Source organism: Hemicordylus capensis, chromosome 4 (genome assembly GCF_027244095.1).
Source record: "Hemicordylus capensis ecotype Gifberg chromosome 4, rHemCap1.1.pri, whole genome shotgun sequence".
Lineage (NCBI taxonomy): Eukaryota > Metazoa > Chordata > Lepidosauria > Squamata > Cordylidae > Hemicordylus > Hemicordylus capensis.
The window spans coordinates 206,337,562-206,364,182 of record NC_069660.1 but is presented as its reverse complement, the minus strand read 5'-3'; the positions used below and the strand labels follow the sequence as shown (position 1 = coordinate 206,364,182).

Below are 26,621 nucleotides of genomic sequence, written 5' to 3'. Positions count from 1 at the left end.
TATTTGTAATATAAGTGCACTAATAAGTATGTGTCTTAAAAAACAATGCTGGCGGAATCACATTCCCCTGTCAGACATCACAGTATATTGTGCCTATGGAACTATGATATTGAAGGATTTACTCTTAGTAGTGCTGAGCATAATTACATTTATTCTTTATGCAGCACTTTTTTGCAATAAATAAATAAATCTTATTCTCTCGTTATAATTCCCATGTAACAGATGAGGAGCTGACATTTAGACTGAAATCCTATGCACATTTAGGAAGTAAGCTCCACTGACAACAGTGGAACTTTGCTTTCCCACTTAACTTACAATGATAGTAAGCTCCATTGAATACAGTGGAACTTACTGTCCAGAAAAGATGGATAGGATTGGGCTGTAAGTGACTTGATTAGGTTTACTTGTTAAGTCTGCACTGGTCTGAATGCACATCTCCGAGGCCCAGTACACCATTAAACCACAATGGTGCTCACTTTGTTTGTAGATGTTACACAAAATAAGATTGTCTGATGCCAAACCGTTGTTATAATTTTGCATAAATATACTTTCAGATTGCCGCCTACACATCTGTCTATATTACCATGAAACTCTGGTTAAAGAAGTTACAACTTCAAATCCTGAAGGCTGTAGGATATCTCATGGCCAAAATTATGACGTCAGCGGCCTGGACCAAGTCCTTTTCCCTTACCCGGAAGATCATGGCCAGAGGAAAACAATTGAAAAATTGCTAAGTCACTTGGAACGGGGAGTAGTACTCTGGATGCAAGAAGATGGGCTCTATGCTAAGAGATATTGCCATAGCAGGATCTATTGGGATGGCCCCCTGGCATTTTACAGTGACAGGTCTAACAAACTGGAAAGGGAGCAGATATGCAAACTTTTTGATACTCAGCAATTTTTATCAGGTAATTTTTTAAATCAATTTTTCAACATAACTTACAATTATACATACATTTTTGTCATTCCGGTCTTGGTGTGATGTACCCTCATATTTGATTGTCATATTTCATTATTTGATTGTCATTTTGCCATAAAATCGAATGAAATTTTATCTCAATTGCTAAAATTGTCTAAAAGGATTCACTCAAGGGATGTTATCTTATGTCACCACTTGTCCCACTGATTACTAATTCTGGCCCTCATGCTGATTTTTGCCTTCTCTACATTGTTGTACTGTATCATTTCTGAAGCCTATCTTCTCTTATACCCACAAGTGTCTCTTTAGTCTCTAGTTGCTCTGTGTGTGTGTGTGGTGTGCGCGCACACACACACACACACATTGTGTGTTTCCTCCAGAACATGCAGTTATATGTATAACTTGTCTGGTTTTTGGCATGCACAAATAACTAGGTAGCTTTATTAGTGTGTTTTGCTGTTAAGATAACTTTGCAGCTTCAAAAGTGACTTCAGTGAAACTAAGTAGGCTGAACTAAGCATACGGCTTGACAGGATATAGAAACAAAATGATGAAATCTGAATAGAGAGATAAAATCCACCTCTAAATCAGTGTTCTCTTTAATTTTCTATGTGTGTGCAAAATGAGTTATGTTCTGGGTGACAGTACCAAGGCAGTATGTGCGCACATGTGCAATCAGAGTGGGGCCTTCCTTATTCAAGCTGAGCAAGATCTAAACTTAGCGGAGTGGACATAAAAAAACCTTGTGTGCACATGTGCATGCCTCAAATGGAACACTGCTCTGAATCCTAACCAGCAAATGCCAAAGCTGAATATTTGAAACAGATGGTCTTGTGTTAGATTCCCCCTGCCCCTTGAAATGAAAACAGACATTTATAGAGTGGTTATTTGTGCCCCAGAAAACTGTATGAAGTTTTAAAAACAATCTCCAATGATATAATTTTAAATATATTTAAAGAAAAAAGGTGGATGGGAGACTGTGTAGAATGTCCCTCCTTAACACTTGCTGTAAGGGAATTTTCTCATTGGTTTGTGTCTGAAAGCCAGCTCCAGTTTCATCCCAACAGATTGTGAATACCAACTACTGCTCAGTAAGTAGCAACTCACTAGGTGTGCACACAAGCACTCAGAAAACCAGTGACCTGTAATGGTCTGCCAAATGGGGAGAATTTTTAAACTATACGTCTGTACATGATCAGAAATCTGAGGAGGCAGGAGAGTGGTATAATGATAAACAATGCATGTTAAGAGGACTGACATACTAAATAGTTACATGTGCAAAGTAGTAGCCTACTAATTGGTAAATGGTTGTATTTATGCTGATATCAGGGGTGGCTCATCAATGAGTTGATGTGTGACGATGGCCTCAGACAGTGTCTGTGCTCTGGAACGGCTACTGTGGACATCCCACCCCATCACCCATGGGTGTCGCCTCACCTGCCTTGCTACGGTTGCTCCCAGGTTCCTTGTTGCCAAGGCCCTTCTGGCCCAGCCCCCTGACCACAATGCTAATGTCAGAGGGAGGGGCCAGCCTGTCTTGCATGCTGTCATGCTTTTGCATCTCCTAACTTGCAAGCAATTCACTAGCTGTCTGGATAATTTCCTTTCTCTCGGGATTTCCACCCTCCTCTCTGAGAGAAAGAAAACCGTAGCCCCTTCATTCTGAACTTTGGGTGGCACCTTTTCTGGTGATTTTTAAACGGGGATTAAAAACATTTTTATTCTAGCAGACCTTCTCAAGTTTTTCTCTCTCTTTTGTGATCTTTTTATGCTGATGTATTTATGTTGGCTGCCTTGAGTTCTGTAGAAAAAAAGCAGGATATAAAAGCCATACATTTCAACAATAGTAAGAGTTGGAGAGGGATCCTGTAGGCTTTCTAGTCCAATCCCACTCCTTGATGCAGGAAATCCAGAGTTAGAACATCCTTTTATATAAAAGCCTTCGGACATATGTAGCAAATCCTGTGGTATGTGGTACATCTCACGAGAGTTGAGAGAGAGTTAGAGTTGTCCAGAGGAGAGAGAAGGCATGGAGTAGGGCGGAGCGGTGGATGGAGGGGCAGCTGCTGCTGAGGAGAGGAGGAGGAGGTGGCAAAGAAAGAAAGAAAGTCATTGGACAGTGGCATCCGTTGCCCCACCGAGTCTTCTCCAAGGAGGGCGGCTGAGCTGGGGTGGAAGAGTGCACCGAGGGCCATTCGTGCAGGCCAGAAGCGAAGCCCTGGCTTGGCCATTCTCCTTGTGAGGAGACTCTGTGAGCCGATGGAGGCCGACCCAAGGTGTGCTTTCCCGCCCCAATCAGCTGTCCTCCTCGTGAGGAGACAGGGCAGGCTGACACGACAGAGGCCGGTGGTAGGAGCTGACTTAGGCCGCGTTGCCACTCTGGCTGGGTGGCGGGAGAACTGACAGAGTTTTTTGTGTGTGGGGGGGAGAACTGACTGAGTGGGGGAGGTTTGCCCCCGCTGCCATCCCGGATGGCAGGGAGTGGCTTAAGGTGGTGGTGGGGGAAGGCAGGGCAGGGAGCCAGATTGTCCGGGGAGGGGTGAGAAATGAAGAACTAGGGCGCAGATGTTCTGCACAGGGCCAGCTATTGATTGATTAATTGATTGATTGATTGTTAAATTTATATACCGCCTTTCATTAAAACAATCCCAGGGCGGTTTACAGCAAAATTTAAAAACAAATTGTAAAAAAGGAACAATTAAAATATTAAGCTAAAAATATAAAACAAATCTGATTAAAAATTTAAAATAAAAGCATAAAAGCAATACAGAGTACAAAGAGCAGCAGCAGAGAATCAAATAAAAGCCTGGGCAAAAAGCCAAGATTTTACGCTCTTTCTAAAAGCTGTGATGGAGACCAAAGAGCGAATAGCCACCGGGAGAGCATTCCAGAGTCTGGGGGTAGCAACAGAGAAGGCCCTGTCCTGCGTGCATGACAACCGCGTTCTTAACTGAGTGAGATCCACCCCTAGGCAATTAGTTCCGCTGTTGAATTGCTCTTATCTTCAAGACATTTCTCCTCATGTTCAATCAAAATATACTCTCCTGTAACTTAAACTCGTTAGATGTTCTCTGCTGGCCCCTGGGGCAGCAGAGAACAAGCCTTTGCCATCTTCGATTCAAGAGCCCTTCAGGTATATGAAAAGTGCTCTAATTCCCCCTCACTCTTCTCTTTTCTTCTTTAGCCTAAACATACCCAGTTCCTTGAATCTTTCTTCATAGAACTTGTTTTCCAGATCCTTGAACTTCTTTGCTGCCAGTGCCACCCCAGTTTGTCCACAAGTGTGAGGCCCAGGCCTAGATACTGTACTCAAGAGGAGTTCTGATTAGACTAGAATACATGGAAGTATTATTCCTTGTGACTTGGAAACAGTGATTCTATTAATGTAGTCTCTTTTGTAGCTGCATCACACTGCTGACTCATGTCCAGCTTGTGATCAGGTGCAATCTTGAGGTCTTTTTTATTTGGACAATTGCCGAGCCAGGTATCTTCCATCCTATACCTGCATATTAGTTTTTAGGGTTTTTTTTGGCCTGAGTGCAGAACTTTGCATTCATTTTTGAATATTATACTGTTGGTTTAAGCCCAATTTTCCTTTCTGTCAAGGACATTTTTAATTTTGTTCTTGTCTACTGAGCTGTTGGCTGTACCTCCCAGTTTTGTGTCATCTGCAAATCTGATGAGGACTCCCTCCACTTGATAAAAATGTTGAAATTCTGGGCCCAAGACATAGCCTTGCAGGACCGCATTCAAAACCTCTCTCTAATGCAGAGCTGCTCAGCATCAGCCCTCCTGCAGATGTTGGCCTGCAGTTCCCATAATCCTGGCTATTGGCCACTGTGGCTGGATTATGGGAGTTGTAGTTCAAAAACAGCTGGGGGGGCCTAAGTTGAGCAGGCCTGCTCTAATATGATGTGGAGCCATTGACAAGCACTACTGGAAGTTTCCAGATGGTGTAAATACACTGCATTTGGCCGGTTTAGCAACCAAAATATTATGGGGAACTCTGGCAAATACTTTGCTGATAAATTATATCCACAGCATTCTCACAATCCACTAAGTTGATAAACACACTGATTTTTCTTTAAAAAAAAGGAAAACATGAGATTAGTCAGGAGTAAATCTGCCAGTCTGAACCCAAAGCTCTGTTGGTTATGACCTCCAGCATCTGTGACATCAGAGCAGCTCAGCCAATAGCCAGAGAATCCTCTGTTTACCTCAGGTTTTGTCCTTTTTCTGTGTGTGTGTGTGTGTGTGTGTGTGTGTGTGTGTGTGTGTGTGTTGGAATGGGGAAAACAATATTCAGATTTTGACTATACAGTGAACTGAAAATATTCAGGGGCTTGAAACTATTACTACTCATTCTGAGTTTCATTTAGATGTATGCTATGTATAGAGTTTGGCATTTTTAATAACAATAGTAAATGTTTTGAGTATTCAAAGCACTTCACATGTATTTCAAATTGTAATCCTTACAACAGTATTTTAAGGTATGCAAGTATTATTGCGCCATATTGCAACTGAGTAGCTGAAAATGAGTGGCTTGCCCAAAGCCACCTAGTGAGTACACAGCAGAGGTGAGATTCAAACTGAGAAAGTCCGCATTCTTGGCTGTCTATTGGCCACTACATTAATTTTAGAAAGATCTGGCTTCACGGTTCTGTTGTGGACCAGGGAAAACCCTAGACTCTTATTTCAAAATTCCTTAAGAATCGTTCAGATGGTTCTGAGATTAAGGAGAAGATTCCAAATTCCAAGTGTGTCGAACTGCACACAGTGCATTAGTCTTGAATCAACAGAACTTCATACATTAGCAAGGCTTTGAAGACAGTGCAGAATGTCCCATCTGTTTTCTTAACTCTGTTCTTTTCCTAAGCTGTACCAAACCAGTCTCATTTGTCTCTAAACATGCATGCTTTACTTTTAAGATTCCCTTTTTTACATTGGCTGAAATTAAGCATTGCCCATAACATATGGCTGCCACCAAAAATGGCAACTGCATGTCTCATTCGCTCCCTTTTCTGAAATGTTCTGTACAAATTAGTTGTGATGTTGATGTCACAGCATTGCACACTTCCCTGGCCTTGCTCTGTATCATCGTTCCTCATCACACCAACAGTAACCAATATCCTGATAGGAGATAAGTTACTAAACATTACAGAAAAACAGGAGAACAACACAGCACTTCTGTTGTGGGCAGTAGCTGCAAGTATTAGGCAGTGCTTGGTTCTAGTCCTCGTTAGACCCTTTGATATCCTTTTTGTCTTACAATATGTTGATTAGCCATTTAGGCTGATTTTTCTATACCAGTACTTTTTTTCTATTGTAGCTCTGGAATTAAGTCCTAGAGTACAGCTGAATGTTAGTACTAAGCATTTTCTGTTGACTTTCTAGAACTACAACTATTTGCCCACCATGGGCGGCCGTTGCCTAGATTCCAGATCATGTTATGTTTTGGAGAGGAGTTTCCAGATCCACAAAGGCAGAGAAAACAAATTACAGCCCATGTAAGTATAGACCATTTGGTTAATCAGAGACCTAGAAAAGATTAAAAAGACGGCTTGTGGGAGAATGTAGGGCTGAGGTGAATATTCATAGTGAATGGCAGGCAAGCTGGTCTTGTGGTAGCAAGCATGACTTGTCCCCTTAGCTAAGCAGGGTGTGCCCTGGTTGCATATTTATTTATGAATGGGACACTAGAAGTCCGAGCACTGTAAGATATTCCCCTCAGGGGATGGAGCCACTCTGGGAAGAGCAGAAGGTTCCAAGTTCCCTCCCTGGCATCTCCAAGATAGGGCTGAGAGCAATTCCTGCCTGCAACCTTGGAGAAGCCACTGCCAGTCTGTGAAGACAATACTGAGCTAGATAGACCAATGGTCTGACTCAGTATATGGCAACTCCCTATGTTTCCTATGTAATCCAATATATTTAAATAAATTTGAAAACTTGACTAATTAGCAGTAGTGAAATGAATTATGGTTTCCAGTTTCATAAATTCTGAATTCCACTTACACCAAAAGTAAAGTCACAGATGTGAATCACTCAGGAAGTGGTGCTGCAGATTGCCAGACAATATAATAGGAATCTGCATAATTTATACTGCCTTACAATCTGCAGCACCACTTTCTGAGTGATTCACAACTGTGACTTTACTTTTAAATTTAAAAAAATGTAAAGTCACAGATGTGACTTTAAATTAAAAAAATTTATGAAATGGAATATCATAGTTTATTTCAACACTACTGATACTCTACACATTAATTATAAATACTTATTTTACAGATTTGTATAACATCTTTCATACAAATATTTTTAGGGTGGCGCACAGCGTGTGTGTGTGTGTGAAATGAAATAAATTATATTCGCCAAGGAGCTCAGGGTGGCATAGATTATTCTCACCCACTTTCTTTTGTCTTCACAACAACCCAAATATAGTGACTGGCCCAAAGGCACCCAGTCAGGGCTCTGCCAGACACATGTGAAGCCAAGTATGAATTTAACCAAACTTCTAAAATCAAGCAGAGATTTTGCTCTGCAGACAATAAAAAAGCAATGTGGTTTGTTTTGCCCCTCTGTTTACCCAGTCCTCCTGGGTACACAACCCCAGAGTTCAAAGTCTGCCCAACTCCTGGCAAGGTTTTGCCCTGTCACTCTCATACCTAACAGAGGTTCCCAGCTTGGCATGGGTGTAGAAAAGCTGCTTGACCTGCTTTGGCTCTTTCCGCCCATCCTTTGCTGCTTTCAGACCCTAGCCATGGTGAAGCTATACAAAGACAGGTAGCTTGCAGCTTTCTTGTCAGTATGGAGCTTTCTTGTAATAGTTAGGTTAGAGGGAAAGGAGGGTTCCAGTCCATGGCACGCCAACACAAAAAGCTGCTTCTGGCTCCTGTGGTCACCCTGCCCTTCCCCTACCCCCACCCCCTGAAATTCCTCGTCAGTCGTTGTGCCCAGAACAGGCGAGTTGCTGTTGCAGACCACTTATGGTAGCGGTGCTGTCGGTAGGCATGTTTCACCTGATTGCATCTGGAGGAGAAATAAAAAAGAGGTGTTACTTGGCTGCTTCTCAGCCACTCTGCGCTGGCAGCTCTGTGGGTGGAGCTGGAGTGCTTGCAACAAGCAGAGAACCACCAGGGTCAGGTTGGACGCAACATGGTGGCAAATTGAAGCACGGTTAAAAGAAACAAGCCTACTACAACCATTGGTTGCAAAGGTTGATTTGTTGAGCCAAAGTGAACCTCGGTTGAATTTCAGAGGTGCATCTGGATGAAAAAACAAACCACAGATGCTGAAATTCAACCAAGCTTCTGCGTTGCATCTGAATGGGCCCCAAGTTTCACGGCTGTGGGAATTTGAACCTGGGTCTCCACAATCCTAGTACAACTCTCTCATCATTATACAACACTGGCTCTAAATAAATACAATGCACTTGTAACACAACAATAAAACAAGACAGTGCTTTATGGTTTGCCAAATATAGTACATCCAGTGCTGGTATTTTTATGATATTCACTGTAGCAACCAGTTCTTTTCAGCAAAGTAATGCACTGAAGATTTACCCTTTACTTTCATAATTCTAAGTCATTTCTTGCTGAAAACTGTATATGTTTGAGGGAGTGTTCCTGTTCATAATATTTTTTTCCTAGAAAAATCAGCTGTGAAGTTGATGAAGGCTGCTTTGGATGATATGCAGCCTGGCACATGTGATCAGAAAGAGGTTGCACTGAGTGTGCCATAACATCAGCGAAGGATGTCCTGATGTGCTCCTGGCACATTCCTCCATCACGTGAGGGGGCTGTTCATCTGAATGGCCCATCTACACATGCTCAAACAACCTGTTTAAATAGGCACAACCCCTTCCTTGTCACATGTGCAGGGCTGCATAATTCAAGATGGACCAAGATAAAGATGACTTCATCTTTCGTTGCCACCAAAAACTTCTTTTCCATGTGGGCAATTCGCACAATGGGAAGTAACATTTTAATGCCCCTAGTGCTGTGTGTGTCAGTCTAAATGTGTGGAGTTCTAGTGTTAGCTGCCCTAGAGCTGTATGATGGAGGTGTGAAATAGTTACATGTGTTTAGAAAGGACAGATACACCTCATAAGGTGTTTTGGTTGCACTATGGGAGGTAAAAGATGTGTTTTGGTTGCACTATGGGCAGTACAAATAAATATATTTATAAGATTGCTTACAAGATCTCAGCCACAGAGAATACATAATTATTCTGATGCATGTGTACTAGCCTTTTGTATGCACAGAAGACACATATGCTGCTAAATTTAAAGCTACTGAGTCAGACCATTTGATAGGATAAATCTAGATTAGGATAAACTACTTTTTATGTGGATAAGTGGCATTTGTCCTATTCATTCATTCATTCATTCATTCATACAGTCACTGGAAGTACTGTGCTGGGGGTGGATAGGGCCAGTTACTCTCCCCCTGCTAACTACAGAGAATCACCACGTTAAAAGGTGCCTCTTTGCCAAGTTAGCAAGCATTTTTCTTAACATCTTAATACCTCATTTTGCTATGTGTCCCATTAATCTTTGTATCTGTTGTTAAGGTTGAACCAATGTTTGCAAGACAGCTGTACTACTTTGCACAGCAAGGAACTGGACCTTTTTTAAGAGGCTATGAGATGTCAGAACAAGTCACCAGCTCAGAGGATTACCACCGATCTATCCATCATTCCTCTGTGCAAGAATAAGCACATGAAAAATGGCTCCTGAAGAATATTTGGAAGGTTATGTATAACAGAAGAACCATTGGATCACACCACTCAAGGATGTATATGATAGACTTGGATTTTCCCTGGGGAAAAAACCAACAGCAGCAGCAAAATGTTCAAGGACTTGATATGGGCAAGCCTAAAAACGTAATGAATGAACACATGTTCCCCCCACTCGGCCCACCCTGATCTTTTGGATTGCTGTTCCTCAAATTCTGCTGCTGCAGTTGGGTGCGAAAACTGACAAAGTGTCCATTATGTTTACATGTTGTTTAATGGGGACAGTGTCTCATAGACGATGAACTTATTTCAGACTCCTACTTATTTATCTGATTAGAAATCTCAGGGCAGGAATTCCAAGGCTGAAGCAGCAGCTTACCATAGAATGAGGTGGCATTCAAAAATGTGTATTATTAATGGACATGGAGTTATTTTTAAATGTTTATAAGTATGCTAATGTTTTAAGGTCAATGCAGTCTTGCATAGAATGTTGAGAATGTGCATTTTTTTTAACAAAAGTATTATTGCTGACAATTTCCTCATAATTTTTCCAATTTATCTTGTTGCTGTTGCTGCTGTTTAGAAAACTAGTGTGAATAGCACATTCTACAGAGTTCATCAAATTTATTTCTAGAGTAAAGGGATATAACCAGGGGTGTAGTGGAGGGGGTTGTGCAGAGATGGAGCGCTGGTACTTCCCAGCTTCTCTGGCTGTTGGGGTGGGCATAGCCATGCGGGCTGTCATGGAGAGCGCCTGCACTTCTAAACTTGCAACTACATCACTGTATTTGACATTGCTGTATACCTCAGTTTAAGCCAAGTAAAGCTTCTCTGTAGCACATGCTAGATTTAGTTATCTTAAAAAAAACAAAAAAAACCCCACAAAAAAATCCAAAGACTGAAATGCATATTTACACAGGGCTGAAAGTCTGTGTACAGTACACTTTATATGCAAACAGATTCTGAACTCCCTTACAGGTGTAAAACAACTTAATTTGACTCATCTGAGCACTCACGGTGTTTGGACTACAATCACAATTCCATTTGAGGTCACTGTTTCTTCTTTTTGGAAGAAAAGGGTAATATTGATGGGCATAGGCTATACTCCAGAACAGAGTTAAGTGCACTTAAATAACTCTGCTGGATTGTGATCATGAGTTAGTTCTGTCACTGTTCTTAAAAGTAAAGAACTGTAATTTCAGAGGCTTTATATATATCTTAATGTTGGTTATTGATTATCTGCTCGGACACATGCATATATAGTACAGAGAGAAAGCAGTAGTTAATAGTCAATGTATCAAAGTAGAATTCTCTGATGATTTGAGGAAGAAATGGCTATTACAGTCCTAAATTTCCTTAAAACTAGTTGTAGAAGTTTCTGTTTCCTGTACTGACTTACATCCCACTCTTAAATTATGTGCATTGTACTTGAATTTATAATCAGGGACAAATTGTATATTTTTATACAATTGGCAGTAGATTCATGTTCTACAAAAACCATACCTGAATTTATACATCTTAAAGATGCATACTGCCTTGGGATATAATATCCCTCCTTTTCTCTCCTTCTAGTGAGATAGCGCAGCCTCATATGGATGTTTTCCTTCATTTGGGACAATCTTCCTGATATTTGATCTTCTTAAACTTTTTTTGAGGTGGGGGTAGGCGAGATTTTCAGGCCCGTGTGGTGTTGACCCATTTAAGTTACAAGTATAAATTCTTTTTTGGTGGCATTTCCTGTGCTTGCAGTGTTTTGGTTGGCTGTGTCAAGTGATCATATGACGGACTAGAATGGTGTTTTCTTCATGCTTCATATTTTCATCTCAAATATGATGCTTATTAAATCAGCTTGTTATTTTAAATTCCTAATAGTTCATTTGACTACACCTCTTTCTCATACAAGGCAGACTGTAAGAGATTTTTGTGGGTAGCATGCTGGTACTAAATACACTACTTGTAGGGCCATCCCACTGATTTCAGCGTGACAGATTTCCCAGGAGTGTTTTTAAGGTTCACCTTTCAGTAAAAGCTTAGGTCCCACCATTGAAATAAACAAGACTTTTAAAACACGATTTAAAAGTATTTAAACTGTGTCTGGCTCATGCCCTGGGAAATGTTTAGGATATGGTATTGTTGGAAGATCAGCACAAAATTTTAAATCTTGTTTACTTTGAAGCAAGTACCATTGATGTTATTCAATTCTAGGTAATTATCTTTGGGATCATAGATGTGCAGGGCAATCCTAAGCATATTTACTCAAAGCAAGTTCCACAATAGACGTTAGTAGACATAAGGCTCTCTCCACGCCTGTGAGTGGTGGGCTGAAGGGGGAGGAAGTACCACCCCTGTCATGTCACTCATTCCCATGCCCCATTGCTCACAGGTCTGGTGGGCCTTGTCTGAAGAGGGAAAAGCCCTCTCCGTAACGGTGGACAGACCTGTGATTGTGAAGGTGGGTGGATCGCTCCACCCTTGCAATCATGGGTCTGCTCACCATCATGGAGAAGGCTTTCCCCTATTCAGACGTGATGCGACGGAGGCAGGGCTTCCTCCCCCTTCGCCCCACCACTCACGGGTATGGCCAGCCTTCAGACTAACTTTTAAAGGAGCCTTGTGTTCACAGGGCCATACTCCTAGGTAAATGTGCATAGGATTGTGCTGATAGTCATTGCTACCTACTGACTCTGCTCCAGTGACAAATCAATAACACAAATTACTGTTCACTTCAGTGACCAGGTAAAGTAAAGCTGTTGCATGGTTAGGGACTCATTGTAAGCCTTATGATGTGCAATCTATAATGCTAAAAGTACAAAATGTTTCAAAAGTCAGATATTAATTTGTAAAGAAGAGTGCTGAATGCGCACCTCACCATTTTAAAGCCCTTCTCTTTCTAATGTGTGAAACAGACCTAAGATGCTCCTATGCATTTGTTGCTTTTTGCGGTGTGATACTTTAATCAAGGATTTGTCTAGCTATAAATGATGTGGCAGCTTTTGAAAAGGTTTCTTAGCTAAATTCCAGCTATGGTCAGTCCAGCTGTATGCTCAGAAAGCATGAGCAATGCTGTGTCAATTTACCAATGTCTTAGAAGACAATAAAGCTGATGGTCAGTTATATATGTGCTCACTGGAAGTATGAAAGATGATAGATTTCTCTCTCACACACATACACACCCAATCTATTTGAGGAAAAAGGGATTGGGGGGAACCCCAGCCCCTAGCATATGAGAAGCTTCTTTATTACTGTTAGTGGCTTTCATTCTGAAATGTCTTTTTAAAAAAACAAACCAGAAAAACTGACAGACTGATTATAACTCACTCTGGTTGACAAATTTTAGGAGGGCATCTAGCTTTGTAAATGTGTACAGTATTGCATCTTGTTTAACTGATCACTGAACTGGATTATAAGCTAGCAAGGGCACAACCAAAGATATGGAAATAAAAATGGGAGGGGGAAAGCAGGGAGGGGGGCAGAAAAGCAGGGGCAAAAAGAATAAATCAGAAATAGGGGGAAGCAGAAAGCAGGGCAAAACCAGGAAGTGGGGAGACAGCAGACACCAGAAAGGCAGGGGGGAGAAAGCAGGGGCCAAGACGCAGAAAGGATGGTGGGAAAGAAGGCAGGGTCCAAGAAGAGGCAAAAGATGGAAAGTAGAGAGCCGAAAAAGAGGGGCAGGGGAAAGGAGAAAGGGGCAGAAAAGAGAACTCAAGGGGAAGAAAGCCAGTACTTGCATCCCGCCACCAAATAAACAAACTACCAGACAAACTCAAACTCACAGTACAGGCAGCCAGTAAATTCTCCAAGGCACGGAGCTTCTTCCAGCTCCCTCCTCCTTGCCTGTTGCTTCCTTCCTTGGTCTTATTGGCTAGTCTGATTCCTAAGGGGCATCAACCACAACAGAAACTAAAAAATGAGTTAAAAATACACTTCCTGGTGGCTTCAGGGGCTCTATTTTCTACCTATTTTTTTCGTTCCTGGAGTGGTCAATGCCAGGCCGGCACCCCCTAGGAATCAGACTGGCTGGAATAGCTTGGTTAGCAGGCTGTTCCAGCCAGTAAGACAAGGAAGGCAGCAACAGACAAGGAGGAGAGGCTGGAGGAAGCGCTGTGCTTTTGAGGATTTGCTGGTGTCTCCCTGTGCTGGTAAGTTTGAGTTTCTCTGATAGCTTGTTTGTTTTGTGGAAGGTGGGCCACAGCCCCTCCTGCCCTTACTGAGCCGTCTCTGGTGGTGAGTTTTTTGTATAGCATCTTCTGCATCAAATATCAGAAAATACTGGCTGACATCCCAAAAAGGAATTTGCAAAACAAAGAAAGTTGTGCTACTGCAAGACTATGGCAAAGTTGTGTGGGGGAAATTGGGATTTGCGGAACTGCACTCTTGCGCTACAGTGCTCTTGTGCAAAACCTCCCTTTAAAACAAATGAGGCATGCTGGAGGTTGTGCAGTGGTTGCATAAGTACACACATGCTTGCAGTAGTGCAGCACTAGTCTGGAACACAAGCTCCAGACTTAGCACAAGTAGCTAATGCAACAGTTTGGGGCTAGTGCAACATGCCTCCCTCTGGTGCTTTGTTAGGATGTTAGCCACTGTTCTCCATTTTGGAAGAAAGGTTTGTGCCTTCCTTTTTTGCAAGACGGCTGTGAACTAGGCAGGGCCAGTCAAATATGAAGCATTGCCTCTGAGTTTACTAATAGAACCCTGATTCTATTCAGTATTTATAACCAGTAAGGCCAGTATTCTGATTGTTCTGACCAATAGGTCATATGGTTGGATAACTATGAGTACCCTTCTTGGTTGCACTTGCAGGTAGAGCATGAGTAAATGAAAATAAAGCTAGAGATCTTTCTTTCTGAAAAGTGAGAATAAATAATGATGTACATTGTAAATATTTTTAAAATTCAGATTTATGTGCCATTGTTCTATTGTTTGAAATAATTAATAAAGTGATGAATTTTTATCTAATCTTTTAAAAATTGTTTTCTAAGTCTCATGTAGGGTTGTGCACAGAACCACTCTGGTTGGTTCGGTTTGAGTTTAAACCAAACTCAAAATGAATTGCTCGGTCCATGAACTAGTTCTAACGAAATGGCTAGTTGGTCAAACTGGGCTGGTTTGCGCTCAAACTGGTGTGCACACACCCCTACTCTAATGGCCACAGAAAAAAATCTGAACAAGTTTCTGCTTCAGCTTAAATTCTGCTTATGTCCTCTGAGGCCTGTTTCCTTTCTGCTTCTGAAATCTTATCTCAAACATTGTATTCTGAGCAATTCTAATAAAAAATGAGGATTTTTCAAATAGTAAAATATTTTACTATTAATTAAAAATAAAGTGTGCCGTCAAGTCGATTTTGACTCCTGGCACACACAGAGCCCTGTGGTTTTCTTTTGGTAGAATACAGGAGGGGTTTACCATTGCCTCCTCCCACACAGTATGAGATGATGCCTTTCAGCAGCTTCCTATATTGCTGCTGCCCGATATAGTACCAGTGGGGACTTGAACTGGCAACCTTCTGCTTGTTAGTCAAACATTTCCCTGCTGCACCATTAGGTGGCATTTTTACTATTACACATTAGTAATATTTTACTAATACACAAGTAAAATATTTTGTTCAAAATTTCACATCAGACACTAATAAGCTGTGTGAAACTGTGTGACTTTGTAACACAGCTTTTGTGGAAAACCTTGGGTACAATCCAGAGAAAGTTGGGCACTTTGATTTCAATGGGAGAGCATGAAGCATGTGCTTAATATTTCCACAGCAGTCTAAGGGACATGAAATGCTTCACTATGGCTGGACTGTTCTCTTTGTTGAAGTTGACTCTCAGGGGCTTTAGGTGAATCAGATATTATTGGCCTGAGCCTCCATATTTTAAACTTCATGAAAATAAAAAAAACCTCCTTTGGCCTTTCAAATAGGCATATGCATGCTGCTTACATTAGCATTTGTCACTGGCAAGGAAGTGGGGAAACACCATCATGCCTCATCAAACAGCTTTCAGGATCCGTCCCCGCCACCTGCTAGCCTACAGATTATGAACTGCTAGATCAACACCTTGGGTTGATGGATATCATATAGGTGCGTTCACTTTAAATGAGAAGCAATTCAATTTACCTTGATCTGAGCAAATATTTCACAGATTACTCTGACAATTCTGTTTAGAAACATATACCATATATTTATGCCACATACTGAGTCAGACTATTGGCCCAGCTAGCTCAGTACACAGACTGGCAGTGGCTCTCCAACGTTTCAGGCAGGAGTCTCTCTCAGCCCTATCTTGTATGTACTTTTCCATTATATACAATGTAGAGAGAAGTGAAAGCGAAAACCCAAGGTTAAAATATTGGGTGGCTTCTCTTGACATACGCAATGCCACTGAACTGGGAAATGGGAGATTTGTGAGGCATGTGAACTCTTGATTTCCGGTTGTAAGAACCTTGAAATTTTCAAATATATCAGGTTGGCACTGTACCAATCTGATATTTAACCGGGATCAGCATCAACCCTAGATTAAATTGTAGTTTACCAATCCCAGTTCAATGTCAGGTTGGCATGGTACCAAACCAACATCACTTAAAGTTTCCAGGTTCTTGCTACCAGAAATTACACTTGTCTGCACTTGTGAATCTCCCGTTTCTGAGTTTGGCAGCATTGTGGGGATCGTGAGAACCAGCCCATTGAAACAAATTGTGCTTTTATTCAATTGTGAGAAACCAACAGTAACAAAAACCCCAATCAGCCACTCTGCAACAAAACTGAGTTTCATTTAATATACTTCCATTTTCTATATGGATTATATGATCAATTACTTTTTAAAAAGTAATTGACCATAATTGATAGATCAGTAACTGATCTGAAAGTAATTTTCAAAGGCGTTCTCTAGCTGTTCATTACTTGGATTTAGAAAGGAAAGATTAGAACTGCAAGGTTAATGGAAGTGTATACCCTTCTGTGAAGCTGTTTCCTTAATTTTTCCCCAACTCCATTTCATTATAAATTATCAGAAACCAAAATGATGGGTCAAACCTAAGTTCATTCTCTGTGTTACATCAGTTTTTATTTCCCCTTTTCATGCTTGACCACAATTTCCACCACAATTTATCCTACCCACAATTTCCCCCCCCACTGAGAGTTCTGTAGGGCCTGAGAAAAAAGTAAAAGAAACACAAGATTCTTCAATGTGGTCTCTGTCTTTTGCACAAATGGGCTATGTGCCTGTGCAGAGACCTCGTCGGAACCTAACAAGCTCAATTCTCTTGCTTTGGGCGGGAACCCCGCCCCCAGCTGCTATATGAGGCTGCACCACTCCTCATCCCCTCAGTCTTTTGTCCTCCACGCTTCAGTCAACATCGTGGAATCTGCAGCTCGACAAAGAGTAGGATTAATATCTATCCCCTTGTCGTTTTCTTCCTGCTTTTTCTTGTTTCTTCCTTTAATTTTTATTTCTTGTATAGTAGCATTTTTTCCCCTTGGTGTTTTGTTTTTAATGGGTTTTCCCTTTCTTTGGACCTCCAATCCTGGCTGGGACGGAGCTTGGTGGCTGGCCGGCCTATGGCGTTTATGCCGGGCACGACAAACTTCAAGAAATTTGTTTGTTGCAGATCTAAGATCCTTTCCCCCGATACTCATACCCAGTATCTTTTGTGCCTGGGGGAATCCCACATTGTCGAGACCTGTCTTCATTGCCAGAGGTTTACGAAGCAGGCTCACAAGAATAGGGCATCTCGCCTGCATGCAGCCCTGTGGGAGTTGGCTCTCCGTTCTTCGGAAGCCTTATTATTGAAGCAGTCAGTCAAGATGGCTTCAGTACAGTCGGAGTGTTCGGAATCCGCTCCTGTGGAAGTCGAAACTCCGGTCTCAATACTGGCTTCGGCGCCATTTGTCGTTTCGAGCACTTCGGTGCATTCTGAGGACTTGCCTCAGTGTTCTCCACCCATGGTGCCGGATCCTTCTCTGACTCCTTCGATGTTGAAGCCAAAGAAAAAGAAGAATAATCTAAAGTTGCGTCATGATTTGCTGGCAGGTCGTCACCTCCATCCTATTCCAAAGAAAAAGAAGACTTCTCCAGTTCCTACGTTGGAGGGCCCATTGGCCAAGAAGCCTAAGTTGGACTCTGCAAGGGCTTCGGCTCCACCATTACCAAAGTCATCAATATGGCTCCCGCGGGCTGGGGGACTCGCCGGAGGGTGGGGACTCCTTTGTCTTGGCGCCTGATCGTGCCCGAGCGAGTAGAGAACTGTCAATGGTGACGGACAAACCTGGATACGCTTCTTCCAAGGAGGAGGCATATTTTCCGGACAAGGCCACTGAAGATGTGTCGTGGCTGCTTCGGCATTGCTCGCCCCCTCAATGACAACAGAAGCATCTCCTTCCTAGGGATCAGAGTTCCCGTTGAGACTTGGATTATCGCTCCTCTGATTATAGACAAGATCAGGACTGGGACTGTCATGAGTCTGGCCATACGGATCGGTACCATATGATGGACCACTGCTCCCCCTTGGTTGAGCCCTCCTCTTATGGTGCATGGTGCCGGGACTCAGGAGCCTATGAGCGATACTAGGACGACTATGACTATTTGGACTATGCAAGGCCCCCCATATGGCTCTCGATACCTGGAAGGTCCCGCATATGGGAGACCTGGAACTGTTCGAGACTGGCATGAGTCCCCCTCACACTCAGAAGGGAGGCCTCGCTCCCGATCCCCACGATGCTCCTCTTGAGAGAGGCCTGAGTATCACAATTCGCCTTCCGCAACTCAGGTTCAGCAGCAGGCATTGCAGCCAGCTCAGGTACTGCCAACGGAGCCTCTAGCCTCGATCTTGAACATCATGGGAAGCAAGATGGACTCCCCTACAGTTTTGATGGCTGTGGCCTAAAATTCTTTGGTGCTGCTTGAATCGGGCTGTGAGAGCAATCCTAGCTCCCTGGGATCAGAAGTTGCTTCCCCCAGGTCGTCCCCACTGGACATACAGTCGGACTCTAAGCCAGTTTCTCCATCAGAGGATTATAAACAATACTCTGCGTATGTGGCCCACATGGCTTCTGCCCTGGGCATGAGCCTCGGTACGCAGCAGAAAGGGGAACTGGACCCTATGTTTAGCCTTATTGACACAGAGGCCAAGGTACCGGCTGCTTTGCCCCTTAACTCAGCATTGCTGGGGGTCATGCAAGGCCATTGGAAAAAGCCAGCCACTCTTTCTCTTTCTCTAACAGGTGCCTGGATAATTTTTATAGGGTGCAACTACAGGATGATACTGCCTTTCTAAAGAATCATCCAACCCCTAATTCTATCGTTGTAGAAGCATCTCTGCAGAAGACCAGGGGTCACAGCCAGTGGGCACCGGGTGACAAGGAGGGCAGAAAATTGGACTACTTCGGGAGGAGGCTTTATTTAGCCTCGGCTCTCCACTTAAGGGTGGCCAACTATCAGGCCTACAATACCCGTTATAGCCACTTCTTGTGGGAAAAGGTGGCTCCATTTTTTGATCTCTTGCCACCGGACAAGAATGATATGGCTAAGGCATTCCTCTGTGAGACTACATAGGTGGCGAAACAGGAGCTCTACTCAGCCAGACACTTGGTAGAGTGCGCGGCCAAAATGATGGCCACGTCCATGGCTCTCAGTCAACATGCCTGGCTCCATTAGTCTGGACTGACCTATGAGGCCTGTGCTAGGGTTGAGGACCTTCCATTTGAGGGCTCTAGCCTCTTCGCAGAACGGATGGACGACACACTCTAAAAGGTCCAGAAGCTGAGGAGTACGATGAGCTCTATGTGTTACTCTTCTCCGAACCCCAAGCCACAGAAGCCTTCTAGGTGGTCTTCTTATCAACTGCAGGAGGCCCCTTCTCAACAGCAATCTGCATCAGAACGTTCCTTTTCGGGCAACAGGTTTTAGCCTAGATACAAGTTGGGTCTCCAGCCTAGTAAGCCAGCCTTTCAGAAACAGTGTCCAAACACTTTCCAAAAGAAGCAATGACTTGGGGCACTTGCAGACTCGCCTGGCCCCATTCTCTGCGAGCTTCGACAAGGTGACCATGGACTAGTGAATCCTCATGATCATATGTTTGGACTACACCCTCAAGTTCTGTGGGACACCACCCGTGTCCGGGGTCGTGACTACTCCAAGTACCCCGGAGTTGAATCGGGAGGTCTCTGCTCTCCTGTCAAAAGATGCAATAGAGAAAGTCGCCAATCTGGAGAGCCCCGGTTTCTATTCCCGGTACTTTGTCGTGCTGAATTCGGACAGAGGTCAGCGTCCTATACTGGATCTCAGGGCCCTGAACAGGCATCTGGTGTACAAGTGTTTTCGGATGCTGTCGATACCAACTATAATGGTCATCCTAGAAAAGGACATGTGGATGGTCTCCCTGAACTTGAAGGACATGTATTATCACATCTCAATACGCCCTTAGCATCGACGCATCCTGCATTTCCAGATGGGGAGATCCCCTATCAATTCAAAGCCTTGCTGTTCTGTCTCACGATGGCACCAAGGGTTTTTACAAAATGTCTGGCCCCGGTGGTGGCGTTCCTGCAGGAACAAGGGTTGCAGGTCCTGCCATATTTGGATGATTGGCTCATCCTGGCAAGTACCAGATGAGCGGTCTTGGACGCCTTCAAAACGGTCATAGATACCTTGCAGGCTCTGGGTTTCCAGATCAATTTCAAAAAATCTCAACTGGAACTGACCCGCAGGATACAGTTCATAGGGCTGATCTTCGATACAGCCTTGGAGAAAGTCTTCCTCCTGGATGCCCGCATATGTACTCTCTGGAGGCTAGCCACCGTTTTTCTAGATGGGGGTCCACAGACTATGCGCTCAGTGCAGCGCTTGTTGGGGCACATGGCGGCCACCACTTACGTGCTCCCTCAGGCACACCTTTGGATGCGGATTATTCAAAGGTGGTTCTTGGACACATTCAATCCCCTTCAGGACACGGCCCATTTGGAGTGCACACCCCTTCGGAGGGTGCAGGCAACTGCGGCATGGTGGGCCAAGATTCACCATCTGACCATCAGTGCCACTTTTCAGGCCCCTCACTCATGTTGGGTGATTACGACCAACGCGTCAGAGCTCGGTTGGGACACACACTTGGATGGTTTTCGCCTGAGCGGACATTGGAGAGGACCCAGCACATCAACTCTTTGGAGTTGTTGGCCATATTCAATGCACTCAAAGGGTTCTTGCCAATGATTACAGGCTCTTTGATGATGATCCAGATGGTCAATACGATGGCGAAGGCCTACGTCAATCAACAAGGCGGCACGTCTTCGAGGAGCCTTCTGTTCCTATCACTGGACCTTGGGCACTGGTGCGTGGCACATGCAGTGTCGCCTCATGCACCTCGGTGTGCTCCAGAACCTGTTTGTAAAATGGGGGGTTCTGACCCTGGACCTGTTTGCTTCCTGGGACAATGTCCGATGTCCCCTCTATTGCTCCAGGGGAGGGGAAGGCAAGGGCTCTCTGGGTGATGCCTTTGTCCTGTCCTGGATGGGCCCTCTACTATACCGTTCCCCCTCATTCTGAGTGTGCTGTGCAAACTGAGAGTGGGTCGGGCTAGGGCCATCCTGAAAGCCCTGTGGTGGCCCTGGAGGCCTTGGTTTCTGGCCCTGAGCTGGCTGGTGGTAGCTTAGATGCACCTTCCCGCCCTACTGGACCTGCTGTCGCAGGAGTGGGGATGGGTGCTCCACCCAGATGTTCGGCCCCTGCACCTGACTGCCTGGAAGGTCCTGCCAACTTCCTGCTGAGACTCAGGGACATTTTACTTGTGGCCAGGAAGCAGTCCACAAGGAAATCCTATGGCCATAAGTGGACTTGCTTCTGCTCCTTTGCTTCTCTGCATAGGTTTAATGCTTTGGACCCCTTTGTACAGGATGTCTGAACATATCTGTTCTCCCTTAAAAAGTCTGGTCTAAAACTTTCATCCTTTAAGGTCCATTTGGCTGCCATTGTGGTACATTCCCCGACAACCTGGGTTTCTTGGTTTAAGGACCCGTTAGTTAAAAGTTTTCTAAAAAGTTTATCCCATGTCCTTCCAGACAACCCTGTTATGTCTCCGGCCTGGGACCTGTCTGTGGTTTTGGCCGGCTTGCTTCAGCCCTGCTTTGAGCCATTGGCTTCAGTTGAACCTTGTCTCCTGACCTGGAAAGTTGCCTTTCTGGTGGCCATCACCTCCGCTAGGACGGTGAGTGAATTGTGAGCCCTGAGGGTTGATCCGTCTTTCAGTTTCACAAGGACAAGGTGGGGCTCAGACCAGATGTCCAATTCCTTCCCAAAGTGGTCTCTATGTTTCACTGTTCTTTGCCACTCACTTTACCCATGTTTTTCCAGAACCCTTCCTCCAATGCGGAGCACAGGTTACATCGTTTGGATGTTAGGAGGGCATTATCCTTCTATGTCTAGAAATCCGCTGAGTGGAGGAAAACTCCTTCCCTGTTTGTTCTTATGATGAACCACATAAGGGTCTCCAAGTTTCTGCCCAATCCATGTCTAGATGGATAGTCTTCAAAATTGAACTTTGCTATCAGTTGGCTCATATGCAGTTGCCTACTACTGTCAAGGCACACTCAATTAGGGCTGTGGTGACCTCCGTGGCGTCTCATCGTGCGGTCCCCCTGGACACTCTCTGCCAGGCAGCTACCTGGGCTTCGCCCCACTCGTTTATCCATCATTATGCTATTGATGCCAGGAATGATGCTGTATTTGGCAGGAGTGTCCTGCAATCCATTTTCGGTTGATGTACTTGTTTCTGAAATAAATACTTCTGGCAGATTACATATTGTTTCCGTTTCTTCCCTCCTCCTTGGGTGCTAGCTTGTTATGCACCCATTTGTGTAAAAGACAGAAACCACATCGAAGAACTACAGGTTGTTTATCTGTAACTTTGGTTCTTCTAGTGGTCATCTGTACTTTTACATGTCCTCCCGTCTGTTGGAAGTTAAGGGCTTTGCGCTGTCTCTTGTCTCAGTGACATAGGATGACAGACTAGTGACTCAGAGGGCTAGAGGGTCAAGACATTGGTCATCCCTTCTCTACTGCTCTGACACTATCCCTTTGGAATGTAGATTGCTACTCTTAGGGACATTTCCTTCCTTCCAGCCACTTCCTTCCTCTCTCCCCTCTTCTCTTCCTGTTCCTTCTACCTTGCAACATGCAAGCTCCCCTCTCCCTGCACCATGTGTGCAGAGATGCAGAATCCATCTGCATCCAGCTAGATAGATAGATTAGAGATCCCAACTCCTCACTTTCCTATCTAGAAGGGAGTTCTCTAATAAATGCCACTTATATTGATTTGAAACTATGAACTGGCCCCAAGTTACTTTACTCTCAGCATACACACATGCCTAACTAAATTCCGCTGTGTTGTGCCTCTGTGCACTCTGCTATAATGAAAAAGGGTTTCTCCTACCAGAGAGAATTCCCAACACCGTCCTCCCTGCAAGGTCTACTGAAACTTGACTCTGTGACTGAGGGGATGAGGAGTGGTGCAGCCGCAAATAGCAGCTGGGGATGGGGTTCCCACCCAAAGCAGGAGAATTGAGCTTGTTAGGTTCCGAGGAGGTCTTTGTGCAGGCGCATAGCCCATTTGTGTACAGATTACCACTAGAAGAACCAAAGTTATAGGTAAGCAACCTGTAGATCACACTGAGCCTCTAACTTCAACAACCATGAGTGCAGAGACAAAAAACATAAGGAAGATAAGAGTGGTTGGACCAGCTGTCTTGATCCACCTGTGGAGTAGCTGTGAAGGGATTAAAGGCAAAGTGCGTTGTGGAGTCGATTTTGACTCTTGGCGCCCACAGAGCCTTGTCATTGACTTTGGTAGAATACAGGAGGGGTCTACCATTGCCATCTCCTGCGCAGTATGAGATGATGCCTTTCAGCATCTTCCTATATCACTGCTGCCCAATATAGGTGTTTCCTAGTTGGGGAAACATACCAGCGGGGATTCAAACTGGCAACCTTCTGCTTGCTAGTCAAGCATTTCCCTGCTGCGCCACTTAAGTGAAGGGGTTGGCAAACTCAAAAACTTAACTTATGGCGCATTTTATCAGTAGCAGTCGGTTTGGGTGCTGCCGGGGGGTGGGGTAGCATGAGGCACCTTTAAGTGTAAATTAGTAGGTGCTTACCTCTGCTACCACTGCACCTGAGCAGCAGCGTCCTGCCCAGCACCTTCTGCGGTGGGGGATCAGCTCCACTACTCACCTGGAGGAGGCCATTTGCATGGCCAGTAAATGGCCTCCACACATCTGGAGGCCAGATGAGTGGCAGAGCTGATCTGCTGCCACAGGAGGTGCTGGGCGGTGCACCTCAGAGCAGCTTTCAGGTGCAATGGTAAGCACACACCCCGGCCACACCTGCACCGGCTGCTACTGCATATTATGCTGAATGCAGGTACAGAAGTGCATGCCCTATCTGTCCCATGTATTGGAAGGTTCTGTCTTCAGGTTCAGTATTTAAATGAACATAGGTACAGCTATTCACACAAACACATGTACGAGTGTACAGACATCTGTACAATCACACAGCATAATGCCTGAATCAGGTTAAGATGGGAGGACATTTGTGGCCAGCACATGGTCTACAGTGGTTCCCTTCCAGCCTTTAGGTGACTTGGGGGGACTCAGTTCATCTGTCAGTTTATTTAAGTAGGGAGAAATGCTGTTACTTTCTGATGTGCTGTGACCATTAGAATTGGAGGTAGGTGGGAAAGCACATTGTATCTCTGTGGAACGTTGTACTTGTGTTTAGCTTTTGCTTCTCATTCTTATTATTGCTTTTCAGTGTTTGGACTGCAGACTGCTTTGAGCACTTGGAAAGGTGGGACAAAAATATTTTAATAATCTCATGGGAAAGTGAAGCATGCTAAACCCCTTGCGCTGAAATCAGTGGGGCTTGACACTTCTTTTGTTGGACTGTTGCCCTTTTTGTGTACTGTCACAAACCACAAACGGTGGCGTTATTTAAGCATTTCAGAGACAATGTCATTGTGGAAGGCTCAGCCACCAATGCAGAGATATTAGAGCATGGGATGATGATAATCCAACTGACTTCCCTGATCTACATTTGCTCAAGGTGCAGTGTACTACCTTAACTGATCTAGCAATTTAGGTAATATTTTCCAGAGCAGGAGGACAACAAAATAAATGTATTAATTTAATAATGGTGAGATAGATTTTCTGCGGATTTCTTTTCATTTCACAGCAAAAACCCCAAATATAGTTTTGCTTTTGAAAACAGAGCTCTGGGTTTTATAGTCAAGGGAAATCCCCAGTTAATTTCTTTTTTAAATGGAGTGTTATTTTTTCACTAAAAATAGTTTTTGCTCTTCCAACTAGAAATTAACAGTCATAGAAAACTAACTGATCTCATAAGACTTCTTTCACCTACAATCTTTCATAAATAGTAGCTGGGAATGATGGGAGTTGTAGTTCCACAACATCTGGAGGAATCCAGGTTGGAACCACTGGCCTAGTGCAGCGATCTGCTGCATTCACAGTGGTGGATTAGAAAGAGCCATAGAGTCCCTGAACTGCCTCTGGGCCTTCGCATCGCCTCAGAATAATCAGGACTGCAAAAGAGTTCCCAGATGCAGCACCCAGAATTAGGACTCTCACCTTCTACCAGGCAGCACTTTTGTGTCCAGTGTTATCAAGCTGTATGACAGGCAAAAGTTAAATGGATGCAGCTTTTTCTTACCATTATGCTGCAGTGAAGCCATTCACATGCACAGGCAAAATCAGGCTAAGCAAGCCCAGCCAGGTTTTGCCTGTGCATGTGTACTGCTGGGATTGGGCCTGATCCTGGCGGCACCTCAGTAACAAACCTGCCTTTGGAGCCACTTTCTAAAATGAAGTTAGGAGAGTGAATGCTCTCCTAACCTCATTTCTGTAATCGTCTGCGAGCCATGGCAGTTTGCAGATGGGCACCAGTCTGGCACCTACCCACCTAAGCAATTAAAAAAAAAAAAAAAACCTGGGGGAGGGGGAAGGGAAACTCAGAGAGCTTGGCAGGCTGGCACCAAACGGAACACACCAGCCTACAAAAACCAAAAACAAATCTACTAGGCACACAGACAGCAGCAGCAGCAGCAGCAGCAAAGGTACAGCTTGGGATGGCAAATGAAGAAGAAAAAAAACAGCACAGCACCCCTATTGTTAAAGCCACTGGGGACTACAAATAATAATAAGAAAAATGCACAGAAGGAAAAAGAGGTTCAAAGCAGCAATAGCAATAGCAATAGCACTTACATTTATATACCGCTCTATAGCCGGAGCTCTCTAAGCGGTTTACAATGATGTAGCATATTGCCCCCAACATTCTGGGTACTCATTTTACCGACCTCGGAAGGATGGAAGGCTGAGTCAACCTTGAGCCCCTGGTCAGGATCGAACTTGTAACCTTCTGGTTACAGGGCAGCAGTTTTACCACTGCGCCACCAGGGGCTCTTTTTGCTCCCAGTTAAAGCCACTGGGGGTTGCTGGTACATTAAAAAAAACAAAAATTAGGGGAGGAATCAGCACAGCACCCCAGTTATTAAAGTCACTGGCCAGCAGGCACTCTCTGTCTTGCTTTCCACTCACTGGGCCAGGCCGGCCAGCTGTCTCTGTTCTCAGTACTGCTGCTGCAGCTGCAGCAGTCTCTCTCAGATGATCCTTCTCTCCTAAGGTACAAATGGCTGTGTCCAAGCATTCAAATGCTTTAATACATTTTGAAAATCCCTCCTTTGGCTTCCCCACACCCGCCCCCTCCCTTCAGCCAATGAGGGCACAGTTCCCCATGACAACACTTGATTTGAATGATAACAAGCCAACCAAGAAGCAAGGAGATCTCAGTTCAATCAGAAGCCAGTGCCAGTTTTATTATTTATTTATTTATTCGATTTCTATACCGCTCTTCCAAAAATGGCTCAGGGCAGTTTACACAGAGAAATAACAAACAAATAAGATGGAACCCTGTCCCCAAAGGGC

At 44.2% G+C, this 26,621-nt stretch overlaps 1 protein-coding gene across 7 annotated transcripts in view; it reads left to right on the top strand.

Annotated features, from left to right (window-relative positions):
• Window positions 1-26,621, top strand: part of IRF4 (interferon regulatory factor 4) — a 75,795-nt gene that overhangs the window by 24,475 nt on the left and 24,699 nt on the right. For 6 of the 7 annotated variants that reach the window (XM_053246720.1, XM_053246718.1, XM_053246721.1 and 3 more), the window contains exons 7-9: window positions 555-908; window positions 6,314-6,426; window positions 9,485-13,788. In XM_053246720.1, coding sequence (XP_053102695.1) covers window positions 555-908; window positions 6,314-6,426; window positions 9,485-9,628 — 611 coding nt within the window. In that variant the 3' untranslated portion in view covers window positions 9,629-13,788. Of the gene's footprint in view, window positions 1-554; window positions 909-6,313; window positions 6,427-9,484; window positions 14,609-26,621 lie in introns of those variants that run through there. The other variant, XM_053246715.1, reaches the window with a different exon arrangement.